Source organism: Lampris incognitus, chromosome 14, assembly GCF_029633865.1.
Source record: "Lampris incognitus isolate fLamInc1 chromosome 14, fLamInc1.hap2, whole genome shotgun sequence".
NCBI lineage: Eukaryota > Metazoa > Chordata > Actinopteri > Lampriformes > Lampridae > Lampris > Lampris incognitus.
The window spans coordinates 33533796-33560423 of NC_079224.1; the positions used below are offsets into that span (position 1 = coordinate 33533796).

Genomic DNA, 26628 nt, shown 5'->3' on the forward strand with positions numbered 1-26628 from the left:
TTAAATGAATTGAGCTTTTCACTTTTTTATTTTATTTTTTTATTTTATCTGAGTGTTAGAGGTAGGAACATGGCAGAGGGTGGTTCGTACGTAGGTGGGGGTAACATTGCTGATCAGGATCTTTTGGATCGCCAGTGTGCTATGGAGAGGGGGTACCAGTTAGATGTGGGTGGGGGTTTACGGCTAGGTGTAGGTAGGAGTTTCGGGCAGCTCTTAGAGGGCGGGGAACCAGACACCAGAGCACCAGGACCTAGAGACCCGACCACATTTGGCACTCCTCAGTTCACCTCCACACGCTACGTAGAACGGGCCAGGCCAGGTATCAGCGAAGGGGCTGTGCTAGGTAACAGCGAGCAGCCAGTGGGTGAGTTAGCCATGCTCATTACTCGGTTAGCAGAGAAGATAGGAGAGTCAATCACTGCTAAGCTGCAGGAAACACAAGTGCTTAGAAACACACACACAGACAGTGCTAGGTCTGCTGAACAGTGTTCGGAGACAGTGCCTAGTGTTAGAGTAGTAATGCAGACAGACGCTAGGGAGCCTCCTATTTTCAGGGGCGACAGCTCTGATAAGTTTACAGTTCATGAGTGGGAGAGCCTTATGACTTTGTATTTGAGGAAGCGAGCCATTCCAGTTAGTGAGCAGTCACATGAGATTCTAGCTAAGCTTATGGGGAAAGCAGGGGACGTGGTGAGGATAAAGCTGCGCAACACATCTGTCGACCACATAGCGAACCCCCACATTATTTTTGATGTACTGAAGCAACACTTTAGTGACCTCACATACTCGAGCATGCCCCTGGCGGACTTTTACAGTACGCTGCCCAAGCCAGGTGAGGACGCTATGGAGTATTGGATTAGGCTTAATAAAACAGTGGAGGTGGCTGACGAATGCTTGAAGTGGCAGGGCCGTAGTATTGAAGAGCCAAGCCACGAGGTAAGCATGATGTTTATCAAACAATGTCCAGATCAGTCTCTTGCCAATGTTTTTAAGTTCAAGTCCTCAGGGAAATGGTCTGCTAGCGAGATCCAGGAGAGGCTTGATGAGCACATGCTGGAGAGGAAGTCCCGTGTTGCTGCAGGTGGACAACGTGAAGCAGGCGCGGTAGAGCGTAGGTTCCATTCACAGGTTCATGTCCCTGTAGTCGACATGGCTCCCGACTTGAACACGACCGTGCCGGTGGTGCCATCTCCCGTCCCGGCTCATGCGTCATCTCCTATACCATTTTGTGCAAGGTCTCCTACACCGTCTCCCGCACCGTCTCCCGCACCTGTCTCTGGCGGTGATGACTATATGAGGAGTTTGGTGAGCTTGCTAGACCGTTTGGTCACAATGCAGACTCAGGTTCCAGTTAGCGCTGCAGTCCGGACACCGACGCTGACTCAACCGCCAGCTAACGCCGCAGGGCGGGTGCCAGACGCACCACAGAGGTTGTGCAGGGTTTGTAAGTCTCCGGATCACTCCACATTTTCCCACTGCAGCCGGGAGAACCGATGTATAAACTGTTTGTCTCCTGGTCATTGGAAGAGGGACTGTCCTCACCCTCAGCCGCCCAACCAGCTCCGTTCTCAGCCTGGTGGAAGAGCTGGTCGTCAGTCTCGTCCGTTAAACTACTAAACCCACACCTAGAGAGGGATGGTGTGGGTAATGTAGATGTATCCCTCACTGATGTCTCCGACCTGGCTCACTTGTATGAAAACAAGTGTGCCAAAGCACCTCAGGGTTCGCGTATGGTCATTCAGGCGACACAGAGGATTCAGGCTTTCAGTGACTTGTTCTATGCTCCTGTTCTTGTCAACCAGAGTGTGCAGCTTAATGGCATGTTGGATACTGGCTCTATGTCATGCAGTATCAGTGAAAATGCAGTAGAGAAGCTCCGCTCTGGGGGTGTTTTACCTGAGAAGCAGCAGCCTGAAGAGAACATTGTCTTGATTGGCTGCGGTGGTCTGGAGACTAGGCCTGATGGTTTTTATGACCTCAACATGCAGCTTTATGGTGTTTCCTTTGTCATACCCACTCTGGTTGTGCCCGGTCAGCATGATGATCTGATAGTCGGCACAAACGTCATTAAACATGTGGCCCATGTACTCAAGAGTGGTACTGAGTACTGGGACATCGCGTCCAGACAGGAACATCTGTCTAGTCCTGACGTTGAACAGTTCTTGTCCATGTTCACGAATGTAGAGCGCTGGAGGGGTGGTGCAGTTCCTGAGAAGATAGGTACTGTTAAGCTCACCCAGGCCGTGACACTCTTACCGAGGCACGAGCACTTAGTCTGGGGCAGACTTCCTGCTAAGGTGCCTATGTCAGCTGGAAGCACTGTTGTTGTGGAGCCGACAGACTCCAAGGCCATGCCACGCAGTGTCCTCGTAGGTCGACTTGTCACACCGCTCTGGGGTGATAGGTGGGTACCCATGACTGTTGTCAATCCATCTGACAAAGCCATCACACTGAAAAGGAACTGCAAGTTGGCTGATGTGTTTCCATGCTTGGCGATTGAGGACTTTAATGTTTTCCAGGGACTGCAATCAGTTGCAGGGAGGCATGAGTCCAACGCCACAGATAGTGCCTGTCCCCCTGTCCAGCCGGCTAGGAGTTTGTCAGAGCTCGGACTCAGTGACATTGACCTCAGCTCCTGTCAGGTTAGTGAGGCATGCAAGTCCCAGCTCACTCAGCTGCTCACCGAGTACCATGACATCTTCTCCAGGGACTCTCTGGACTGTGGCGAGGTCACAGGATACACACATCGCATCCATCTGGTGGATGAGCGCCCCTTTCGCTTGCCCTACAGGAGGGTTCCCCCAGCCCACTATCAGAAGTTGAGACAGGTTCTCACTGATATGGAGGAGAAAGGGATTATCCGGAAGTCCTCGAGCGCATACGCTTCACCGCTGGTTATGGTATGGAAGAAGGATGGCGGGCTTCGGATCTGCACTGATTTCAGATGGCTGAATGCTCGGACCTTGAAAGACGCTCATCCCTTGCCACACCAGTCGGACTGTCTTGCCGCGCTGGGTGGTAACTGCCTCTTTAGTACGATGGACCTCACCTCTGGCTTCTTCAACATCCCAATGCATGAAGATGACAAAAAGTACACTGCTTTCACGACTCCCCTTGGGTTGCATGAATACAATCGCATGCCACAGGGCCTTTGTAATAGCCCTGCAGCCTTCATGAGAATGATGATTGGGATCTTTGGGGATCTGAACTTCACGAAGCTTTTGTGCTATCTTGATGATCTTCTTGTCTTCGCGCCGTCAGAGGTTGAGGCTCTGTCGAGGCTCCGCACTGTGTTTCAGAGGTTGAGGGAGAACAACTTGAAACTGGCTCCGAAAAAGTGTCATCTGCTGCAGAAGCGGGTGCGATTTTTGGGCCACGTGGTTGATGGCGGAGGTGTGTCTGTCAATCCCTCCAAAGTAGAGGTCATCTCCAACATGACAGTGCAGGATCTCATGGAAGGTGATGGATGCACGCCTTCTGTTCGTAGGATCAAATCTTTCCTTGGTATGGTATTTTACTACCAGCATTTCCTCCCGAACTGCTCCTCCGTGGCTAAGCCCCTGTTCGCCCTTACAGCTGGACAAAAGAGGAGGGGGAGGTCAGCTAAGGATAAGAAGCCCCATGGCAGCTTCCGTAAGCTTACCTCCGCAGACTGGACGGTGGAATGTGGGGAAGCATTTGATCTGTTGAAGACGATGTTACTGGAGTGTGTGGTGCTTGCCCATCCAGACTTTGAGGTGCCTTTCATTTTGTCGGTCGATGCGTCTTTGGACGGACTCGGCGCGGTGCTGTCTCAAGTGCCCCGAGGAGAGTCCAAGGCCAGACCTGTTGGTTTTGCAAGCAAGTCCCTCAGTGCCTCACAGCGGAAGTATCCAGCTCATAGACTGGAGTTCATGGCGCTGAAGTGGAGTGTTTGTGAAAAGTTCAGCCACTGGCTGAAGGGTCAAAGCTTCACCGTTTGGACAGATAATAATCCGCTGACTTATCTCCTAACGAAGCCGAAGCTTGACGCGTGTGAGATCCGCTGGGTGTCTAAGTTGGCGTCTTACACTTTCGATCTCAAACACCTGCCAGGGAAGAAAAACGTGGTGGCGGATGCCTTGAGTCGCGACCCTTTTTCCAAGCCCGTCAGTCAGAGGCTACTTAGGGAGCCCTACCCGGCCCTTGTTCAGGAAGCCGACGGGGTTGAGGGGGACTCTGTGCAGGATGTTTTCAGACTCAGTTGCCAGTCCCAAACAGTGAGTAGTGCGCGATCTGGGTTTGCTTGTGATGCAGCTGAGGTCAGGGCTTTTTGTCAAGCCAAATGTGACTGGCCTGATGCATCAGTATTCACAGCACTCAGTTTGGTCCAGCACGTTCAGCATCTGTCGGGTGGTCAGGATACACTGCCAATGTTATCCACCGAGGAGCTCAGGTTGAGTCAGGAGCAGGATCCCTGCGTCTCCAAGGTGTTGCCCTTTGTCGCTGTTCCGAAGCGGCCATCGAGACGTGAGAGGCATGGTGCTGACCAGAAAGTCCTCAGGCTGCTGAAACAGTGGGAGAAGTTGGAAGTCAATGATGGTGTCTTGTACAGGGTGACAAAGGACCCAGTGTCCAAGCAGAGGAGGTCTCAGTATGTTTTACCTCTGAGTCTGAAAGACAAGGCACTGTCTGGCATCCACGATCACGCTGGTCATCAGGGCCAGGACCGTACTCTCTCTCTTGCAAGGCAGCGTTTTTATTGGCCTGACATGGAGAGGGATATCAGAGCATATGTCAGATGCTGTCGGAGATGTGTGTTTGGGAAGACCCCAGAGCCAGCTGCTTGCGCGCCCCTGGAGAGCATTAAAACTTCCGCACCGATGCAGCTTGTGTGTATGGATTTCTGGTCCGCTGAGGACAGTAAGCAGCGGTCAGTCGATGTCTTAGTGGTTACTGACCACTTCACTAAGCTTGCTCACGCATTCCCCTGCACCAATCAGACAGCGAAGCAGGTCGCCAAGAAACTCTGGGATCATGTATTCTGTGTTTACGGGTTTCCAGAGAGAATACATTCTGACCAGGGCACAAACTTTGAGAGTAACCTGATTGCAGAGCTTCTCAAGTTGGCGGGTGTAGCGAAGTCCCACACGACGGCCTACCATCCTATGGGTAATGGCGGGACAGAGCGTTTTAATCGCACGATGGGGAATATGCTCCGTTCCCTTCCGCTTCAGCAGAAGCAACAGTGGCCTCAGCAGATCCATTCTCTCACGCTCGCGTACAATGCCACTGTTCACGAGACCACGGGTTATGCACCTTTCTTCCTGATGTATGGGCTTGTCCCAAGACTGCCGGTGGATGTTATGTTCAGGCAGGTTTTGCATGATCCTCACGTTGTTGACTATGACTCTTATGCTCAGTCTCTGCTTTCCTGTCTAAGGAGTGCAATGGAGATCGCTCAGAAGCACTCCACAGCTGAGCAGCAGCATCAGGCGCGACAGTACAACAGACATGCCAAGGGCACTGTCCTGTCTGTCGGGGATCGTGTTTTGGTTGCGAACCAGAGTGAGCGAGGGAAGAGAAAGTTGGCTGACAAATGGGAGAACGGAGTGTACACGGTTGTCGGTGTCAACCCCAATATCCACGTCTACAAGATTCAGGATGCAGAGGGGCACACCAGAGTGGTGCACAGGAACCGTTTGTTGGAGGTCAACTTCTTGCCCCTTCCTGAGTTAGATCAGGGTGAGGAGTCCAGTACAACCAGTCAGTTGCTTGACTGCGCAGAGTCCGATGAGGAGGACAGTGCAGATGGCCTGACGGTCTCAGCGGATGCAGTGGGGCTAGCAGTCTCATCACTTGGAGACTCGCCTAGATCTGAGTGGGCAGAAGCGGAAGAGTTCATTCCGTCTAGTCTGGTAGTCAGTCCTGTGGGGGCCACTGCTCAGTCTCCACCCAACACACACGCACCACACAACACACATGCACCACACATAGAGGCATCACACTCACTCGATGTAGGTGTTATATCTCACACTGATTCGCACACAGGGGCACCACCCTCACTCGATACAGATGTTGCAGCTCGCACTGTCTCACGCACACAAGTAGAGAGCGATGGTCGGGTTAGGACACGCACAGGGAGGGTGGTGAGGTCAGTGAACAGGTTAATAGAATCTATGGCTCAGATGCCATTTCTACGGAATGTGAGGGTTTGAACTTTGATGGAGGTTGGAGTCATTCAAACTAGTTTAATGTGAGTTATTAGGTGTCTATCAGACAGGGTTGTTTTGGGCCAAGTGCATGGTGTGGCGTATCAGGCGTCACATTGATCTAAGGGAATTCTGAGACTTGATCAACCTCATTATTTTCTGGACCTCGTAACCGAGGTAGCTCCTAAGTTGACTGGAAGACTAGGTCCTTCTTTTCACTTGTGCCAGTAGTCAGTGATGGACTTTTCCTTTCCTCTTTCTCTTTTTATCCTGCTGTCAGGATGTTGGTGAATTTCAGGAGGGGTGAATGTAACCAGGTTAAAATTAATGTTTTTATTTTATTTTGTTTGAGTATGAAATATCACCAAATCCTGTCTGTGTGCTGTTATTTGTGTTTACTACATTTTATTTTATGTCATTATTTACTTTTATGTATGTTTTCCAACGACCGTCATATACATGTACTGTCGCTTTAAGAGAGAGGTCTTGTGGATACACGGAAGAGGGAACGCGGGAGAGGCCATTTTTGTTTTGTGGGAGGAGTCTCAAGCAGCAATCGAGCCGAGCCACACGTATTTCTTACCGTAGGACAGTTTGCTGGTTGAGGAGAACGTAACCTTGAGTATCCCTGTAAGAAGATACTGCAAGCTGTGGGATAAAATACTTGTTTATCCTTTCTTACATCGGAGTCCCGTGGACGGTTTCTCCTTCTAACGCACACGAGTGAAGTCCGGGCAGTGGTTGAACTTCGACCCCCACGTCCGTAAGAAACACTGCTCCCGCTGGAGGACTGGACGTTTGTCGAAGGGTTTGAAACCAAAATAAATGGCAAGGTGGGCCAAATAGAGTCCTGTGTGTCCCCCCTCCTTCCTTGATCATGATGATGATGATGAGAGACTGAGGGCCCCCACAACACCTGGGGCCCCACCCAACTAGAACACAACGCAGAGCTAATGATGAGAGTGACGGGCATGCAGCAGGCTGACCAGCATAGAACAGCATAGGACTGCCCCCGTTACACTAGCAACATCATGCAAATTAGCGAGCTAGCTAGCGAGCAATAAAGAGTCTTGTGAAGTCAAGGCCACGCCCCCTCAGCCTCCCGAGAACTGACTGTGCTCAGAGATGGTGCTCTACAGCAGTTCTAACAAATCAAATGATGGTTCGGAAGCTGCAATAATGACATTCATAACACTAATATTCTACAATAAAACTTGTCTAGCTCAATTAAAACCAGTGGATGGGATCTTTAAAATCTGGGCCATTCAGTCTGCCACTCTCTCGCCTCATGCACATCTTTTGGTTTGTTGTCAGTTGTCTTTCTGTTTAACCTCATGCATCATACTCAAACCACATTTCAAATACATCCACTCCCTTATACTACTAATACCACTGACAGACAAACATACCATTATGTATGTGTATATATACACTACCGTTCAAAAGTTTGGGATCACCCAAACAATTTTGTATTTTCCATGAAAAGTCACACTTATTCACCACCATATGTTGTGAAATGAATAGAAAATAGAGTCAAGACATTGACAAGGTTAGAAATAATGATTTGTATTTGAAATAAGATTTTTTTTACATCAAACTTTGCTTTCGTCAAAGAATCCTCCATTTGCAGCAATTACAGCATTGCAGACCTTTGGCATTCTAGCTGTTAATTTGTTGAGGTAATCTGGAGAAATTGTACCCCACGCTTCCAGAAGCAGCTCCCACAAGTTGGATTGGTTGGATGGGCACTTCTTTGAGCAGATTGAGTTTCTGGAGCATCACATTTGTGGGGTCAATTAAACGCTCAAAATGGCCAGAAAAAGAGAACTTTCATCTGAAACTCGACAGTCTATTCTTGTTCTTAGAAATGAAGGCTATTCCATGCGAGAAATTGCTAAGAAATTGAAGATTTCCTACACCGGTGTGTACTACTCCCTTCAGAGGACAGCACAAACAGGCTCTAACCAGAATAGAAAAAGAAGTGGGAGGCCGCGTTGCACAACTGAGCAAGAAGATAAGTACATTAGAGTCTCTAGTTTGAGAAACAGACGCCTCACAGGTCCCCAACTGGCATCTTCATTAAATAGTACCTGTTAGAGCCTGTTTGTGCTGTCCTCTGAAGGGAGTAGTACACACCGGTGTAGGAAATCTTCAATTTCTTAGCAATTTCTCGCATGGAATAGCCTTCATTTCTAAGAACAAGAATAGACTGTCGAGTTTCAGATGAAAGTTCTCTTTTTCTGGCCATTTTGAGCGTTTAATTGACCCCACAAATGTGATGCTCCAGAAACTCAATCTGCTCAAAGAAGTGCCCATCCAACCAATCCAACTTGTGGGAGCTGCTTCTGGAAGCGTGGGGTGCAATTTCTCCAGATTACCTCAACAAATTAACAGCTAGAATGCCAAAGGTCTGCAATGCTGTAATTGCTGCAAATGGAGGATTCTTTGACGAAAGCAAAGTTTGATGTAAAAAAAATCTTATTTCAAATACAAATCATTATTTCTAACCTTGTCAATGTCTTGACTCTATTTTCTATTCATTTCACAACATATGGTGGTGAATAAGTGTGACTTTTCATGGAAAACACAAAATTGTTTGGGTGATCCCAAACTTTTGAACGGTAGTGTATATATATATATATATATATATATATATATATATATATATATATATATATATATATATATATATATATATATATCTTTTAGTTACCAATCATTTCTCTCATTTTTAAATTTGGCGTGTATCTACCGCTTTTGTCACAGTTTGTTTCTAATGGTACTCACCCATCCAGACCTCTCCAAACTGCCCTGCCCCCAGCTTCTTCACCATCTTTATAGAGTCTTTGGAAATCTCCCAGGCATCTTTGTCCCAAGGTTTCTGAGCTTTGGGCTTCATACATGGGTGGTCCAGCTTGCAGCACAAGCCATCTGCTTGCTCTACAACACACACACACACACACACACACACACACACACACACACACACACACACACACACACACACACACACACACACACACACACACACACACACACACACAATCAAAATAAAGTGGCGAACAAAGCATCATTGCTTTAGTGTTCAGAATTTCTTGGTCATAACTAAAAAGATAGACAAGTTCAGCTTTACTTTCAAACAACAGTGTCTCCATTTTGGAAAACGAAATGTCATCTGATTTCAACAGCTCAGTCTTTTAAAGACACTACTGATTGAATTATTAGATCTCTTTCATCGTAAGTAACTTTTTTTAGGGTTACAAATGATTCTGCAGGCATGGGACAAGATTTTGGTATCAGAAGCGTTCTGGTTTCCATTTCCCTTTTTAGTCCGAGTAGTATTGACCAGTTATGTGAGCAGGTGCCAAGTTCTACAGGAACATGCTTTGGTTGCATTTTGGTAACAGTCCGTGTGGGGAGCGAAAGAGGCGAAACACATTGGCTGAAATGTGTGGACCTAAAACACCTACAAAATGTACCGATGTTGCGTCCAGGTGGCGTGGTGGTCTATTCCGTTGCCTACCAACACGGACCTCGCCGGTTCGAATCCCCGTGTTACCTCCAGCTTGGTCGGGTGTCCCTACAGACACAATTGGCTGTGCCTGCGAGTGTGGAGCCAGATGTGGGTATGTGTTCTGGTCGCTGCACTAGCGCCTCGTGTGGTCAGTCGGGGCGTCTGTTCAGGGAGGGAAAGGGGGAACTGGGGGTAATAGCATGATCCTCCCATGCGCTATATCCCACTGGTGAAACTCCTCACTGTCAGGTGAAAAGTGGCTGGTGACTCCACATGTATCGGAGGAGGCATGTGGTAGTCGGCAGTCCTCCCTGAATCGGCAGAGGGGGTGGAACAGCGACTGGGACGGCTCGGAAGAGTGGGATAATTGGCCAAGTACAATTGGGAGAAAAGGGGGGAGACTATATATATATATATATATATATATATATATATATATATATATATATAAAATAGCAGGGGGGGTTTCTTCCAGAAACCGCCAATGGTGTTGATACAAGTGCTCAACAAATGAGGAGCGGAATATCAATATATATATATATATATATATATATATATATATATATATATATATATATATATATATATATATATATACACTACCGTTCAAAAGTTTGGGATCACCCAAACAATTTCGTGTTTTCCATGAAAAGTCACACTTATTCACCACCATATGTTGTGAAATGAATAGAAAATAGAGTCAAGACATTGACAAGGTTAGAAATAATGATTTGTATTTGAAATAAGATTTTTTTTACATCAAACTTTGCTTTCGTCAAAGAATCCTCCATTTGCAGCAATTACAGCATTGCAGACCTTTGGCATTCTAGCTGTTAATTTGTTGAGGTAATCTGGAGAAATTGCATCCCACGCTTCCAGAAGCAGCTCCCACAAGTTGGATTGGTTGGATGGGCACTTCTTTGAGCAGATTGAGTTTCTGGAGCATCACATTTGTGGGGTCAATTAAACGCTCAAAATGGCCAGAAAAAGAGAACTTTCATCTGAAACTCGACAGTCTATTCTTGTTCTTAGAAATGAAGGCTATTCCATGCGAGAAATTGCTAAGAAATTGAAGATTTCCTACACCGGTGTGTACTACTCCCTTCAGAGGACAGTACAAACAGGCTCTAACAGGTACTATTTAATGAAGATGCCAGTTGGGGACCTGTGAGGCGTCTGTTTCTCAAACTAGAGACTCTAATGTACTTATCTTCTTGCTCAGTTGTGCAACGCGGCCTCCCACTTCGTTTTCTACTCTGGTTAGAGCCTGTTTGTGCTGTCCTCTGAAGGGAGTAGTACACACCGGTGTAGGAAATCTTCAATTTCTTAGCAATTTCTCGCATGGAATAGCCTTCATTTCTAAGAACAAGAATAGACTGTCGAGTTTCAGATGAAAGTTCTCTTTTTCTGGCCATTTTGAGCGTTTAATTGACCCCACAAATGTGATGCTCCAGAAACTCAATCTGCTCAAAGAAGTGCCCATCCAACCAATCCAACTTGTGGGAGCTGCTTCTGGAAGCGTGGGGTGCAATTTCTCCAGATTACCTCAACAAATTAACAGCTAGAATGCCAAAGGTCTGCAATGCTGTAATTGCTGCAAATGGAGGATTCTTTGACGAAAGCAAAGTTTGATGTAAAAAAAATCTTATTTCAAATACAAATCATTATTTCTAACCTTGTCAATGTCTTGACTCTATTTTCTATTCATTTCACAACATATGGTGGTGAATAAGTGTGACTTTTCATGGAAAACACAAAATTGTTTGGGTGATCCCAAACTTTTGAACGGTAGTGTATATATATATATATACCAATGTTTTGTATTTTGTGGAGAAACGTTCAACTTGTTTCACTACTTGTGAAACAATCCGGTCGTAGACATCGTCTCTCAACTCCAAGTCCATTTTTGCATCTCAAATTGCTAATCCGACTGTAAACAATGACAGGCACATGGAAGAGGAAGTCTTCATAGGAAACGGAAGCGAACAGCTACATCGGAAGCCCCAAAATATTGGCCATTGTCCCCAGAGGCTAAGTCATCATCAGACTCTTTAGGCTCTGGGTTGTGAGATTGGGAATGACTGTCAGTGTCCTACTCACTGTGGTAATGTTTGATCAATTCGCTGAGGTCCATGAAGGTGATTTTGGGAGAAATGTAGAAACCTCCGTTATCCATCTTTCTGATCTTGTAGTGTTTGACTGTCTCTGCCCCCTGGGTGTTCATATCTCTGATGGACAAGGAGTAACTTCCTGTCAGAGAAAGACAAAGCATAAACGAACCAACACACAGACACAAATGATTGCACAAACACACCAGGACAAGAGACTACATTAGAGTGTTTAAATAAACGTGTGATGTGTGTTCCCTCATCCTGCCTACGTTTCTAATGGTACATATACCGATGGACGGTATAAATAAGTATGAATGTATGTAGGAATGTATGTAAATAATATGCATGTATGGATCTAATTGTAGTGTATCTAATTTGAATGCAACATGAATATAAAGCCCTCTGAGACCATAACTATGATTTAAGGTTGTACAAATAATCCCGAGTTTATCATGTGTGTGTGTGTGTGTGTGTGTGTGTGTGTGTGTGCATTCCATTCTAGGATAGGTATTGCTGTGAGAGTGGTAGCAACCCTCTCTCTCTCTCTCTCTCTCTCTCTCTCTCTCTCTCTCTCTCTCTCTCTCTCTCTCTCTCTCTCTCTCTCTCATGTACTGTACTTTGCAATATCTATCTTATTTCCACACCTTTTGATGTCTCGCTCTCCCGGATTAGATAAGCTCCTGGTTTGTTTGCCGGTGCTAACAGTTGTCTCTCTGCATCTTTCCTTGTGATGTCCTTAAAAAACCATCTGTGAGGAAAATAATCAAGACATATTCAGTTATAGTGCAGTGAAGAACTTGTGATGATTCCCAATGCTGAAATTAACATAAATTATTGTTAGTTCATTTGCAAAAAGCCAAAAACAAAAGTTGTTGATGTACAACAGACTTCTTCAGATGCTATCAAATGTGGTCAAACCAAAAGTAATTTCTGCAGAAAGAAAGGGGGGGGGGCAGCTCTTTGTGCAGAAAATAGAAAAGTCACTTATTCAGTTGAGGTTCCTCACTTCTGTGTCTCCAAGGTGTTGTCTTGTACAACATAATTAGATGGGATGAATCCTTCTTTCTTGGTTGTCATAGACTTGGCCTTCCACCATTCTCCATGTCTGGGGGACAAGAGAGCCCTTATTACAGTCAACACTTATTTAGATTGGCAGTAAACCTTTTTTTACATTTCCTTTTCTTGAGCTTAAGGCACTTTTTTGATGGGTCTAGCATCGTAGAACTGATAGCTGTTATGATAGATGATAGTTTCAACAACAACAAAAAAGAGACATATTACATAAGGTGCAGCTTAGAGGTAGAAAATCTGTACTTTTTCATATATCCTTTACACATGGACACTACCATCACTGTCCTCTACAGCTACACCACTTTACATCCTTTATACAGTGCATCCGGAAAGTATTCACACCCCTTCACTTTCCCCACATTTTGTTATGTTACAGCCTTATTCCAAAATGAATTAAATTCCTTTTTTTGATCATTAATCAACACACAATACCCCATAATGACAAAGTGAAAAAGGTTTTGTAGACATTTTTGCAAATTTATTAAAAATAAAAAACTGAAATATTGCATGTACATTAGTATTCACACACTTTGCTATGACACTCAAAATTGATCTCAGGTTCATGCTGTTCCCACTGATCATCCTTGAGATGTTTCTACATCTTGATTGGAGTCCATCCGTAGTAAATTCAATTGATTGGACATGATTTGGAAAGGCACACGCCTGTCTATATAAGGTCCCACTGTTGACAGTGCATGTCAGAGCAGAAACCAAGCCATGAAGTCAAAGGAATTTTCTGTGGACCTCCGAGACAGGATTGTATCGAGGCACAGATCTGGGGAAGGGTACAAAAAAATTTCTACAGCTTTGAAGGTCCAGAAGAGCACAGTGGTCTCCATCATTCGTACATGGAAGAAGTTTGGATCTACCAGGACTCTTCCTAGAGCTGGCCGCTCAGCCAAACTGAGCAATCGGGGAAGAAGGGCCTTGGTCAGGGAGGTGACCAAGAATCCAATGGTCACTCTGACAGAGCTCCAGCGTTCCTCTGTGGAGATGGGAGAACCTTCCAGAAGGACAACCATCTCTGCAGCACTCCACCAATCAGGCCTTTATGGTAGAGTGGCCAGACGGAAGCCTCTGCTCAGTAAAAGGCACATGACAGCCCGCTTGGAGTTCGCCAGAAAGCACCTAAAGGACTCTCAGACCATGAGAAACAAGATTCTCTGGTCTGATGAAACCAAAATTGAACTCTTTGGCCTGAATGCCAAATGTCACGTCTGGAGGAAACCAGGCCCCTCTCATCACCTTGCTAATACCATCCCTACAGTGAAGCATGGTGGTGGCAGCATCATGCTGTGGGGATGTTTTTCAGCGGCAGGAACTGGGAGACTAGTCAGGATCGAGGGAAAGATGAATGGAGCAAAGTACAGAGAGATCCTTGATGAAACCCTGCTCCAGAGCGCTCAGGACCTCAGACTGGGGCAAAGGTTTACCTTTCAACACGACAACGACCCTAAACACAGCCAAGACAACGAAGGAGTGGCTTCGGGACGAGTCTGTGAATGTCCTTGAGTGGCCCGGCCAGAGCCCAGACTTGAACCCCATTGAACATCTCTGGAAAGACCTGAAAATAGCTGTGCAGCGACGCTCCCCATCTAACCTTACAGAGCTCGAGAGGATCTGCAGAGAAGAATGGGAGAAATACCCCAAATATAGGTGTGCCAAGCTTGTAGCTTCATACCCAAGAAGACTTGAGGCTGTAATCGCTGCCAAGGGTGCCTCAACCAAGTACTGAGTAAAGGGTGTGAATACTTATGTACATGCAATATTTTTATTTTTAATAAATTTACAAAAATTTCTACAAAACCTTTTTTTGCTTTGTCATTATGGGGTATTGTATGTAGATTGATGAGAAAAAAAAAGGAATTTAATCCATTTTGGAATAAGGCTGTAACATAACAAAATGTGGGGAAAGTGAAGGGGTGTGAATACTTTCCGGATGCACTGTACATGGACACCGCCATCACTGTCCTCTACAGCTACACCACTTTACATCCTTTATACATGGACACCGCCATCACTTTCATCTACATCTACACACCTTTATATCTTTTATACATGGACACATCCATCACTGCCCTCTACATCTACACCCTTTTTAGCCTTTATACATGGACACCGCCATCACTGTCATCTACATCTACACCCTCTATATCGTTTACACATGGACACCGCCATCACTGTGCTCTACATCTACACCCTTTATATCCTTTATACATGGACACCTCCATCACTGTGCTCTACATCTACACCCTTTATATCATTTATATATGGACACATCCATCACTGTCCTCCACATCGTTTACACATGGACACCGCCATCACTGTCCTCTACATCTACACCCCTTTATATCCTTTATACATGGACACCTCCATCACTGTCCTCCACATCTACACCCCTTTATATCCTTTTGCATCCAACCGTAGATATTCGCTGTCAGGATGCCATCTCAACCAAGACTCTGACTTTATTAGGCCAATGAAGTGTTTTATTTGTCTATTTTCCTTCATCATTGCCATCTGAGCCAAACGCATGTTGCTTATAATAACTGACAATGATTTGACACTGACAATCGACACTCACTTTTCTAAAATTATGACTTTTTCTCCCTTCTTGAATCCCAAGTCGTCCGGGTGGGTGGCCTCATATGGATAAATGGCAACCATGACGTTAGCACAGTCATTTTGCTCTGGAGAAGGAAATTAAGGACAGAAATAAAGAAATGACCGATAAGAACAGTTACTGTCCAACTTCAATGTCCCAGTGATCCAGTGTTGTTCTTATAGACGGAAAGGAAGACAAAGGACTGAAGAGAGACAACAAACACAAGACAGTAGAAAGAGAGCATATAAGATGGAAAAAAATAAATGAGAGCAACAAAAAAAAAAGAGATTGAAAAAATAAAAACGGCCGCAAATGAAAGAGTAAGAACAAAAGGGGGGACTAGGCTCAGGAGAGAAACGGTAAATAAAATGAGATTGCATGCTGATGTCCCTTAATAATGTCCCTTACCTTCCATATTTTGAATGATCTGACCAGGCAGCAACACTGAAGACTGGGAGCCATTCTGCAGACACGTCAGGAGGCATACGAGAGAACATCAGGGATTTACCAAGGTCTTCACTATATGTATGTGTGTGTGTGTGTGTGTGTGTGCGCGCGTGCAGAGAGAATGAAGCCCAGAGGAGCCTGAAAGCTGACACGCTGCTTCATGTATTGACTGAGTGCCAGTCTTCTGAAGCATGTTTCTGAATGAATCTTGTGAATTGAAGTAGTCTTCATCGTGTCCTTCCTCCTAAAGTGCCTGAACCTTGTTACCAGTGGTGTCCAACGTTGGAGACTTTGCTCATAATATTCATAAGGCAACACACTTCAAAAGCTCAGCACTCAGCAAAACTGAGGAAACTTTCAACAAACAGTCCAGTTTTAATCTTTCGCTTTTCACACACACACACACATACACTCACACACACACAAATAGAAATGGGGGTTGCTGCTATGACCCATGCCCTATCATATCTATCTATCTCTAGTATCTATCTATCTATCTATCTATCTATCTATCTATCTATCTATCTATCTATCTATCTATCTATCTATCTATCTATCTATCTATCTATCTATCTATCTATCTATCTATCTATCTGTCTATAGATCTAGCTATCTAATCAGTCTGCCTGTCTGTGTTATTGTTGTATATAGCCCATTTTATTTGTTTTGATTTTTTTGTAATCATTTGTATGTTAAGCAATTAATTACCAATAATAAGCAATTGTCTGCCAGTATTTATCCGAATAGATGATAAAATATGATTGATTTATACAAAAGGAAAAGCTTGCTCATGCAACGGGTTAAAGAGTTAGGTTTTTGTTTTGTTTTTGTTTTTTTTGAGATACTGTGTTGATCCCCGTGGGGAAATTCTGCTCTGCATTTAACTCATCCAAGCCGTGTAGCAGTGGGCAGCCGCCGTGCAGCACCCAGGGACCAACTCCGGTTTGTCTTGACATGCCTCGGTCAAGGGCACAGACAGGAGTATTAACCCTAACATGCATCTCTTTTTTTATTTTGTTCCCATTAAGATAGAGGTTAACTCACTAAGAACCCCCCTTTTTTTTCCTCCCCAATTGTATACGGCCAATTACCCCACTCTTTTGAGCCGTCCTGGTCACTGCTCCACCCCCTCTGCCAATCTATGGAGGGCTACAGACTACCACATGCCTCCTTCGATACGTGTAGAGTCACCAGCCGCTTCTTTTCACTTGACAGTGAGGAGTTTCGCCAGGAGGACGTAGCGCGTCAGAGGGTCACGCTATCCCCCCCCCCCCGAACAGGCGCCCCGACCGACCAGAGGAGGCACTAGTGCAGCGACCAGGACCCATACCCACATCCGGCTTCCCCCCGCAGACACGACCAGTTGTGTCTGTAGGGATGCTCGACCAAGCCGCAGGTAACACAGGGATTTGAACCGGCGATCCCCGTGTTGGTAGGCAACGGAATAGACCACTACGCTACCTGGACACCCACTAAGAAACTTTTAACCTGTTGAATGAACAAGCTTTATTTCTCCTGAACCAGCAAGTGGCTGATTTTTCAATGCATTAAAAAAAAGTAGATTAAAAAGAACCCACAAAAACAACTTGCATGCCCCTAATTTACTATTTTTGTCTTTCAATTTTACTTGAATGCAAGTCTTTGTATTATAAGATGAGCTGAATAATAATAATAGCAAAACGGCAAAACTTGTAATATTCTCTACGTTGAATTGTAAAGTCGTTGAAAATCTCTTGATCGTCTATCTAACAGACATCTGACTACTTACAATGAACATTTGTCTATTGGAGGTGGGATCTCTGACATAGTGGTCAGTACGTACAGGCTGCTGGCTGTGCTTCACTTCCACACCTCCGCTCAGGCTCATGCTCAGCTTGGACCTCATACATCCCATCCTGTCTGTCTGCAGAGGAGAGAAGAGAAGAGGTGGGATGAGATGAGATGAGATGAGAGAAATGGAGAGTAAAAGGAGAAATAGATGGGGCTGACATTAATATGGGATAGTAAATGTAATGTAAATACACATGCATGGGTTGGTAGCTTGTAATATTGAAATGCAGTAAGAAAAGTTTCGGGCGTGTTTGAAGATTTTTGAGAGATTGCTTCTGCATGTCTGTTGTAATGCCACTAGGAGGCGCCATACAGTCTGCTGGAAGAGCGATGCGTGAGGTCACATAGACTCAATGTTGAGAAACTCCACTGGTGTCACGCTTCAATACAGGAGAGACAAAACCTGTAAAGCCCAAATCAACTTCCACTGACCAGATGGTGGCAAGCCTGTATGAATCAGACTAACTAGAACGACCGGGCTTTCAATCCTACCTAAAACGACCATGGGCGGTCAAAATGATGGCCGGTTTTTAAACTCTATATTCTGTCAAGATAATACCCAGTAGAGATATTAATGCATTGCAAATGTTAGTATGTCTGTTAGGAAACGGCTGACACTAAAATTAACATTTTAACAACTATAATACTATCTTTAAACAATTCAAACTTCAGAGAGACATGGTTGAACTTGAATAGCAAAATCGAAAAAGTGAAAATATTACCTGAAAAACAGAATGGAAAACACATATTGCTAATCGAACAAACGTAACAAGGCCTATAAAATGTGAAATGTAAAAAAAAAAAGAACTGAAAATAACCGCTGAAACAGTCCCAAACAACCACTGGTTTTTAAACGCTATATTGTGTCAAGATAAATACCCAATTGAGATATTAATGCATTGTATATGTTAGTATGTCTGTTAAGAAACGACTGACACCAAAATTAAAATCTTAACAACTTTAATTCTATTTTTCAAACAATTTAGAATCGCCTCTGTCCAACACCTGTAAATGCTGCAACACGTCGGTCGTAGTCATGGTGCGTCTGAAAGGGCGTCTGTAACCAGACGTGTTGGCAATAATCAAAAATCAAATTTAGACTATTTTTCTGCACTTTAGAATGCTAGTGTGTTTCTAGGACACAGCAATGAACTTCACGAAGGAAATGATGCGAGCAAAACACGTAAATAGTGACATGATGTGCACGATGACGCGCAAATTACGAGCGGTCTTTTTGACGGCTCATGGTCGTTTTAGGTAGATCTTATTGTGTTCTGAATGCTATTCCATTCCAAGCCTATAGGTTGCACTAGGTAACTTTTGTGATACTTCTTGATCCTATGGGGATAATAGAGACGAAGGAGAAGAATTAGTGTGTGATAATCTTGAGCTTACGCAGTAAGGTTACGTGAAAGTATTCTCTGTTCTGTGCTTCTTTCTTATGCAATGTACACAGATAAATAGACTCACTAGTCCTTGGCTAACAGGTCGGACCCTTTTGTTGACAGGTTAACGTAGTCGCCCGTGGTGCGGGAGACACGGGTTCGTGTCCTGGCTGAGGCGGTACCCGGGCTGCCCCCCTGAATTCGCTACATTGGTGTCAGAAGTAGAATGGTGAGAATGCTACTTGCAGGATCATTATGTGTAAGAGCCCTCTACACTTCTCCCATGCTGGCGTTGTCTCTTTGGGCAACCTGCAGTTCATGTATTGTGAGGTTGGGCAGCTCATTGCTTCCCACAGCAGTGAGGTGACAGTAGACCTCAGGTATTGCTTCCAAGGGTGCTCCTAGCTGTTCAACAGCAGGACCAGGCAGCATCTCAATTCCTCCAGTGGACAGCATCTGGCAGAGGGCTCTAACACCTGAAGCCATTCATCATCGGCAGAATTACAGGGATGCTGGCGTCTAGACAGGGAGTCAGCATCTATGTTTTTCTTTCCTACTCTGTACTTTAAGGTGAAATTGTAGATTGAAAGGGCAGCTAACCATCGATGTCCAGTGGCATCCTACTTCGCGGAGGTCAAGATGTCAGGGGATTGGTGTCGGTTATCACTTCAAAGGTTGCCCCATAAAGATAATCATGTAACTTGTCCCCAATGGCCCATTTCAATGCCAGAAACTCCAATTTATGGGCAGGATAGTTTCTTTCTGAGAGTGAGAGACTGACGAACGCAACAGGGCGCAGTCCATCTTCTTTTTCTGTACGTAGTCTATATTCTCCCTTGATCCCCCCCTCTCTTTTTTTCATGACCCCTGAGAAGCATGGGAAATATAGTCTTTCTCCATAAATTGATTTATACCTTAATCAAAACAGTGTTTATGCTGCCCTGCAAGCGTACTTCGTGCCAAAGGTAGATGTGACTGCTGAAAGACGTAAATTCTGCCAACAAGGGCAAAGACATGATGAAACTATTGCACAATATATCTCCGCGCTACGTGAAATGGTTACACTGTGTGAATTCGGAACTGCAGAACAAGATATGCTACAAGATCAAATAGTGGAAAAAGCCTACAATGGACGTGTACATGAACGCTTGCTACTTGAAGATAAGTAGACATTGGATAAAGCCATTCAAATTGCAAATCAAGTGGAATCGGCCATGCGCAATGCTAGTGCACTTTCAAACAGTGATGTACTGGTGTGGGAAATGACTACACCAGTGCAGGTAACCAAAGAAAAAGTGGGACACGCAAATGCTACAGATGTGACTCAGATAAGCACCTTGCAAACTCTACAAAATGCCCTGCTATAAACAAAACATACAAATCATGTGGAAACACTGGGCACTTTTCAAAAGCATGTCGTTCAAGCCAAAAACATGAAGTGAAGGACACTGTTATTCCTGAACTGACAGTGCTACTGCTGAAAGATGCTGCCCCAGTAGAGAAGAAAATAATGTGCACTATAGAAATAGGCACATCCAATTGGCAGCCATTTCAGATGATAGTAGATACGGGGTCTTCGGTTTCATTGCTGCCTATTCATGTTTATGAGCATTAATTTAGTGGAATACCCTTAAAACCAGCAGAAATTCCCCTGGTGACATACTCCAGACAGAGAATTCCTATACTAGGCCGACTGGGTACACATGTACTTCATGATGGATGTTCTGCCCCAGCCTCTTTCTACATTGTGGAGTCAGGTTCACTACTTCTGGGGCTGGACTTAATTGAGGCATTAAAAATGGTTATAGTGGGAAACAAAGTGATCCTCAAATCAGAACAGCTAGTTAGGGTGATAGCAGCTCCACCTCCACATGTTACTACAGTTTCACCTCCACCTGCTACTACAGCCGTTCCTTCATATTCCGCTACCGTTTCGCCTCCAACCATAGGCTGTGTGAAGAATTTTGTACATAAAGTTACAGTGAGAGATGATGTAAAACCAGTGCAACAGAAATTGTCTGTCAGGGATACAGTTTCTGCAGTTAAAACGCCTACTAGATGCTGACATCATTGAGAAAATCAACGTGTCTCCATGGGTGTCACCAATCGTGGTGACTCAATACAAGAATTCAGATGGAATTAGGATGTGCATAGACCTCAGGGAGCCCAATAAGGCTGTAGTGACTGATTGCTACCCCATTCCAAACATAGAGGAGCTCTTTTCTGAACTCAGAGGAGCAACCATGTTCTCAACCATTGACCTTGCTAATGCATATCACCAGGTTCTTCTGCATGAGGACAGCAGAGATTTGACCACCTTCATAACGCATGAGGGTCTTTTCAGATACAAGCAAGTTTGCTATGGGCTAGCATCAGCGCCCTGTGCTTTTCAAAAGATGATGTCCATTGTGCTGCAAGATCTGCCTGTAGTTTAAGCTTACCTCAATGATGTAATCTTATACTCATCCAGCCGAGCTGAGCACGAAACATGACTGAAAGCTGTACTACACAGGTTACAGGAAGCTGGACTACACCTAAATACAGACAAATGCAAATTCTATCAAGATAAGCTGACTTACCTGGGCCACACCATATGTAAGGAGGGTCTGCTGCCAAATGACGACCATGTTGTAGCTATCCATGATGCTCCAGCACCCTGCAATGCCACGTCTCTCAGGTCTTTCTTAGGCCTGTCGGCGTGGTACTCCAGATTCATACAGAACTGTGCAACTGTTGTGGAGCCAATGAGGGATGTGCTACGTAACACTACATTCACATGGCCTAATGATGCACAGAAAAGCTTCCAGCAAGTCAAACAAGTTATTACTGACAGTCAGGCACTTGCCCTGTTTGACCCCTCACTGCCCACTATAGTTTCTACAGACACCTCAGACTATGGCATAGGTGGTGTCCTTACACAACTACATCCAGATAACTCTGAAAGAACAGTGGCTTTCACTTCTCGTTCCTTGAGTGTGGCTGAGAGGAAATACTCAGTGGTGGAAAAAGAAGCGTTGGCCTGTGTCTGGGCTACAGAGCGCTGGAGGACCTACTTATGGGGAGCAAAGTTCCCCTTACGAACTGATCACCAAGCTTTAACTACACTCCTGGCAACCAAAGGCATGGGTAGAGCTGGTATGCGAATAGCACTCTGGTCTGCCAGACTGCTCTGTTTCAACTATGATATTATCTACAGGCCTGGTGCTCAGAACCATGCAGCAGATTGTCTTTCCCATTTGCCACTGCCATATGAACAGGATGGCTTCACAAACATGGAACCAGAGACTGTTGCTGCTGTCTCCACGCTTTTGATTGCTGTGCCCATATCTGACTTCACAGAGTTATGTTCTTCCTGCCCAGAGCTACGTAAGCTGCACACATACATGAGTAAAGGGTGGCCTGCATCACCAAAAGGTCTGCCTGCTGACATGATCCCTTACTACCAGGTTAGGGATGAGCTATCAGTGCACTACTCACTTATCCTGAGAGGGAGCTACAGGCTTGTGGTGCCAGTAAGGCTACGTCCCCACATGGTGCTCCTAGCACATGAGAGCCACCAAGGTATTGTGCGCACCAAACACAGACTGAGAGATTTGTATTGGTGGCCTAAGATGGATGCGCTGGTACAGTCCGTCATTGCCTCCTGTGTGCCTTATCAGCTGAATGATAAGACTACAAGAACAGCCCCTGCACCAATGACACCAGTCCCTTTGCCTGATGGACCCTGGCAAAAAGTGGCACTACACATAGTTAGCCCAATTGAGACTGGTCTTCCTGACTGTAAATTCGCTATTACCATGGTGGATTATTATTCAAAGTGGCCAGAGGTGTGTTTTGCTCCACAATGCACTACAGCTACGGTAATTGCCTTCACAAAAAGGAAACCCCATGACTGGTGACTGATAATGGCCCACAGCTAATCTCCTCTGAAATGTCTTCTTTCCTGGAAGAACGAGATATCCAACACATCAAGACTACAATCTACCATCCAGAAGGAAAGAACTGAACTGGTGGCCTGTACAGGGTGTCTCCCCGCCTGCCGCCCAGTGACTGCTGGGATAGGCTCCAGCATCCTGTGACCCTGAGAGCAGGATAAGTGGTTGGGAGAATGGATGGATGGATGGATGGATCCGGGGCATTTCTCTGACAGCTTCACACAGTTTACATGGCGGCGTTCATGAAATTGCACATGAAATTGCCAATTCTGCATAGAAATTGACTTTCAGGACAGATATGTTAGTTGTATGAACTCTCTATTTTCAAGTAGAATTTGTTTTGCACAAAGAGCATAAAAGAATATAAAAAAAATCAACCAAAGAAAATCAACCATAAGCATAAGCATTTGAAAAGCATCAAGGCATCATTGCAGAAATCGATGGACATCACGTGCAAGTTCATGACGTGCCAGAAAGTGCCAAATTCAGACCATGTGATCAGAGCTTGTTAAGCAGCTGAAAGCTGCGTGGGACAAAGTCAAGTCAAACTTTATGTAAAGCACATTTTGTTGCCCTGTGTATGAAACGTGCTATATAAAAAAATTGACAATACAATCGCAACACAATCATAAAAGTGCAAATGTGGAGAATAAATAGGCTTATCAACAGGTGTTAATGCAGTTATGAAGGAATTGGTCCAGAATGTACAAATATCAAAATATACAAAGCACGCACACACATACACACACACACACACACACACACACACACACACACACACACACACACACACACACACACACACACACACACACACACACACATGATGCTTCGTTTAGTCCACATCCTGGGCATGCTGCTGTACCTTCGCCCTGAAGGTAAAAGCGCATATTCAGACCATGGACTGTGCAGTGGATCTGCTATGACCTTGTGAGCTAAATTCATGCTATACTGGTCATGGTACATGGTGTACATAATACTGCGCGTTAGTTCCCCAGTTATCTTGCCACCCGGTTTAACAACCCTATCCAGTTTGTTCTTGTTTTGTGCAGACAATGCTTCCCCACAACACTGAATGAAGCTCTGAATGAAGGTCTTGTCAAACACTGTGAGCATTTGCATAAAGCGTGAGTTTCATCATAATCCATCTCCTGACTGTATTGTGTGACCTTAGCTTTACCTGTAAGAAACAAACAAGCACACACGGAAGACAGAGGCAAAATGAGTTGAACAAACGCCCACTTCTCAATGCAAAGTCGATGGAAAAACATTAGTGAAGCCAGCAGCTGAATTAATTAAGGGCGATCAGTTCTGACAAATGAACTCCCATAAATCCAAAGAGTCTTTTCTTATTGATGGTTTGTCAGATGACGACGACACAAACAATCACACAACTGATAAACGGGGATGGCATGTGAATACATGAACGCAAATAGCAGGTGAACAAGCCGCGCTAACACGTAAAGTAATGATAAGGTCAGAGTATTTCAGTGAAAGTGAAACTGGAGAACAAATATGTGGGCTGTTCTGCACTGCGGTCATCTGTGTTCTACTTGTTTTGCTCCATATTAGAGAACCAATCCTTTTTAACTCTGTTCATGTCGTCGTCTGGTTTCGTCTTCTATCCCAGTGTACTTCGTTTATGTCCAGGACATATTGTGGAGAACTGAATGCTCATAAAACTGGATTTACTGCGTTTTTGTCCCTTGTTTTTTTGTTTTTGTTTTTTTGTGGTATGTGTTATTGCCCAGCAAGAAGCTCTATATCACACACACACACACACACACACACACACACACACACACACACACACACACACACACACACACACACAGGTGTCTGTCCAGTCTGTACTCTGCACATCCATCACTGTCTGGTTTAGTTCAGCCACCAAACAGGACAGGGACAGATGACAACGGACAATTGGACAATTAAGTCTGCAGAGAAAATCATTGGCGCCAACCTGCCCTCCATTCAGGACTTATACACCTCCAGACTCAGGAACCACGCAGGCAACATCACTGCAGACCCATCACACCCTGGTCACAACCTGTTCCAACTCCTCCCCTCTGGTAGGCGCTACAGGGCACTGTACCCCAAAACACCCAGATATAAAAACAGTTTCTTTCTGTGGGCTGTCATTCAAATTAACACTTTAAATCCAACCATTTTGTATATGCTGTACTGTACATTGTACGTATACTGGCACGCTCTGTCATGTCCATCTACATCAGGCATGTGTATCAGTAACCTGCTAATGTCTATCTCAGCATCTGATGTGTTCTCTGCACATTGCACTTTATCACCTCTTATTTCACCTGTATAATCAATCCTTGTGTATATATATCTGAAGATGGTTGTGTTGTAGTGTTGTTATTCTATGTTAAGTACACTGAAAGAGCCACGAAACCAGAGTCAAATTCCATGTCTGTGCAAACCTGCATGGCCAATAAACATGATTCTGATTCTGATAACCATGATTCTGAGGTGATCTTTCTCTCTTTCTATCATGCTCTTTCTCTGATCTTTTATCTTATCTCTCTCTCCCCTCTCTCTCTCTCTCTCTGTCTCTCTCTCTCTCTCATACACAGACACACACACACACACACACACACAGTATCTCACATTGCAGTGAAACTATTTGCACATGCACACTTAAGAATCCATATAATTCCTGGAAAAGTCAGCGAGAGAGAGAGAGAGAGAGAGAGAGAGGAGAGAGAGAGAGAGAGAGAGAGAGAGAGAGAGAGAGAGAGAGAGAGAGAGAGTGAAAAGAAGGACAGAGCGACAGGTAGATGAAAAAAGAAAAAAGAGATAAAGTGAGGGCGATAAGGGCTGGGCTGACGTCCGCATGAGTCGTTATTGTGTCGAGGAGGTTTTGTTTGACAGTCATGATGGATTCCTATCTGAATTCACCTCCGGCAGAAGCGGTCGTGTTTCCTTCCTTGAGGAAACCTGTCACAGCTCTGCTTTTCTCATGACTTTGGGCCCAACCGAGAATATTCTAACAGCTTTGACGCAAGAGACAAATTTAAGTGACCAGTTACCACCTTATAAGGGTTTATTTATTGCTTATATTGTGCATTATGTTGTTCCTTTGCCCTGGTAATGCTGGATTTGGATACCGTCAGGCTAACTTCCTGTCTCGCACTGACACCCTGTAGGCCTCAGTACTTTATTATAAGACTGACTTTTTTATTTTCTAAAATCAATACCCATGATTTAAATTATTATTATTATTTTATTTTTTCCCTAATTGTATCCAGCCAATTACCCTATTCTTCCGAGCTGTCCCGCTCGCTGCTCCAACCCCTCTGCTGATCCGGGGAGGGCTGCAGACTGACTACCACATGCCTCCTCAAATACATGTGGAGTCACCAGCCGCTTCTTTTCACTTGGCAGTGAGGAGTTTCACCAGGGGGACGTAGCGCATTGGAGGAGCATGCTATTCCCCCCCAGTACCCCCTCCCCCCCGAACAGGCTCCCCGACCGACCAGAGGAGGCACTAGTGCAGTGGCCAGGACACATACCCACATCCGGCTTCCCACCTGCAGACACGG

At 44.9% G+C, this 26628-nt stretch overlaps 1 protein-coding gene across 1 annotated transcript in view; it reads right to left on the reverse strand.

The window, feature by feature from the left end:
- Positions 1–26628, reverse strand: part of lyn (LYN proto-oncogene, Src family tyrosine kinase) — a 68128-nt gene that overhangs the window by 36755 nt on the left and 4745 nt on the right. The window contains exons 2-8 of the mRNA XM_056292630.1: positions 17687–17821; positions 15880–15934; positions 15451–15556; positions 12802–12900; positions 12440–12543; positions 11785–11934; positions 8958–9110 (exon numbers count right to left, since the gene is read on the reverse strand). Coding sequence (XP_056148605.1) covers positions 8958–9110; positions 11785–11934; positions 12440–12543; positions 12802–12900; positions 15451–15556; positions 15880–15934; positions 17687–17812 — 793 coding nt within the window. The 5' untranslated portion in view covers positions 17813–17821. The remainder of the gene's footprint in view (positions 1–8957; positions 9111–11784; positions 11935–12439; positions 12544–12801; positions 12901–15450; positions 15557–15879; positions 15935–17686; positions 17822–26628) is intronic.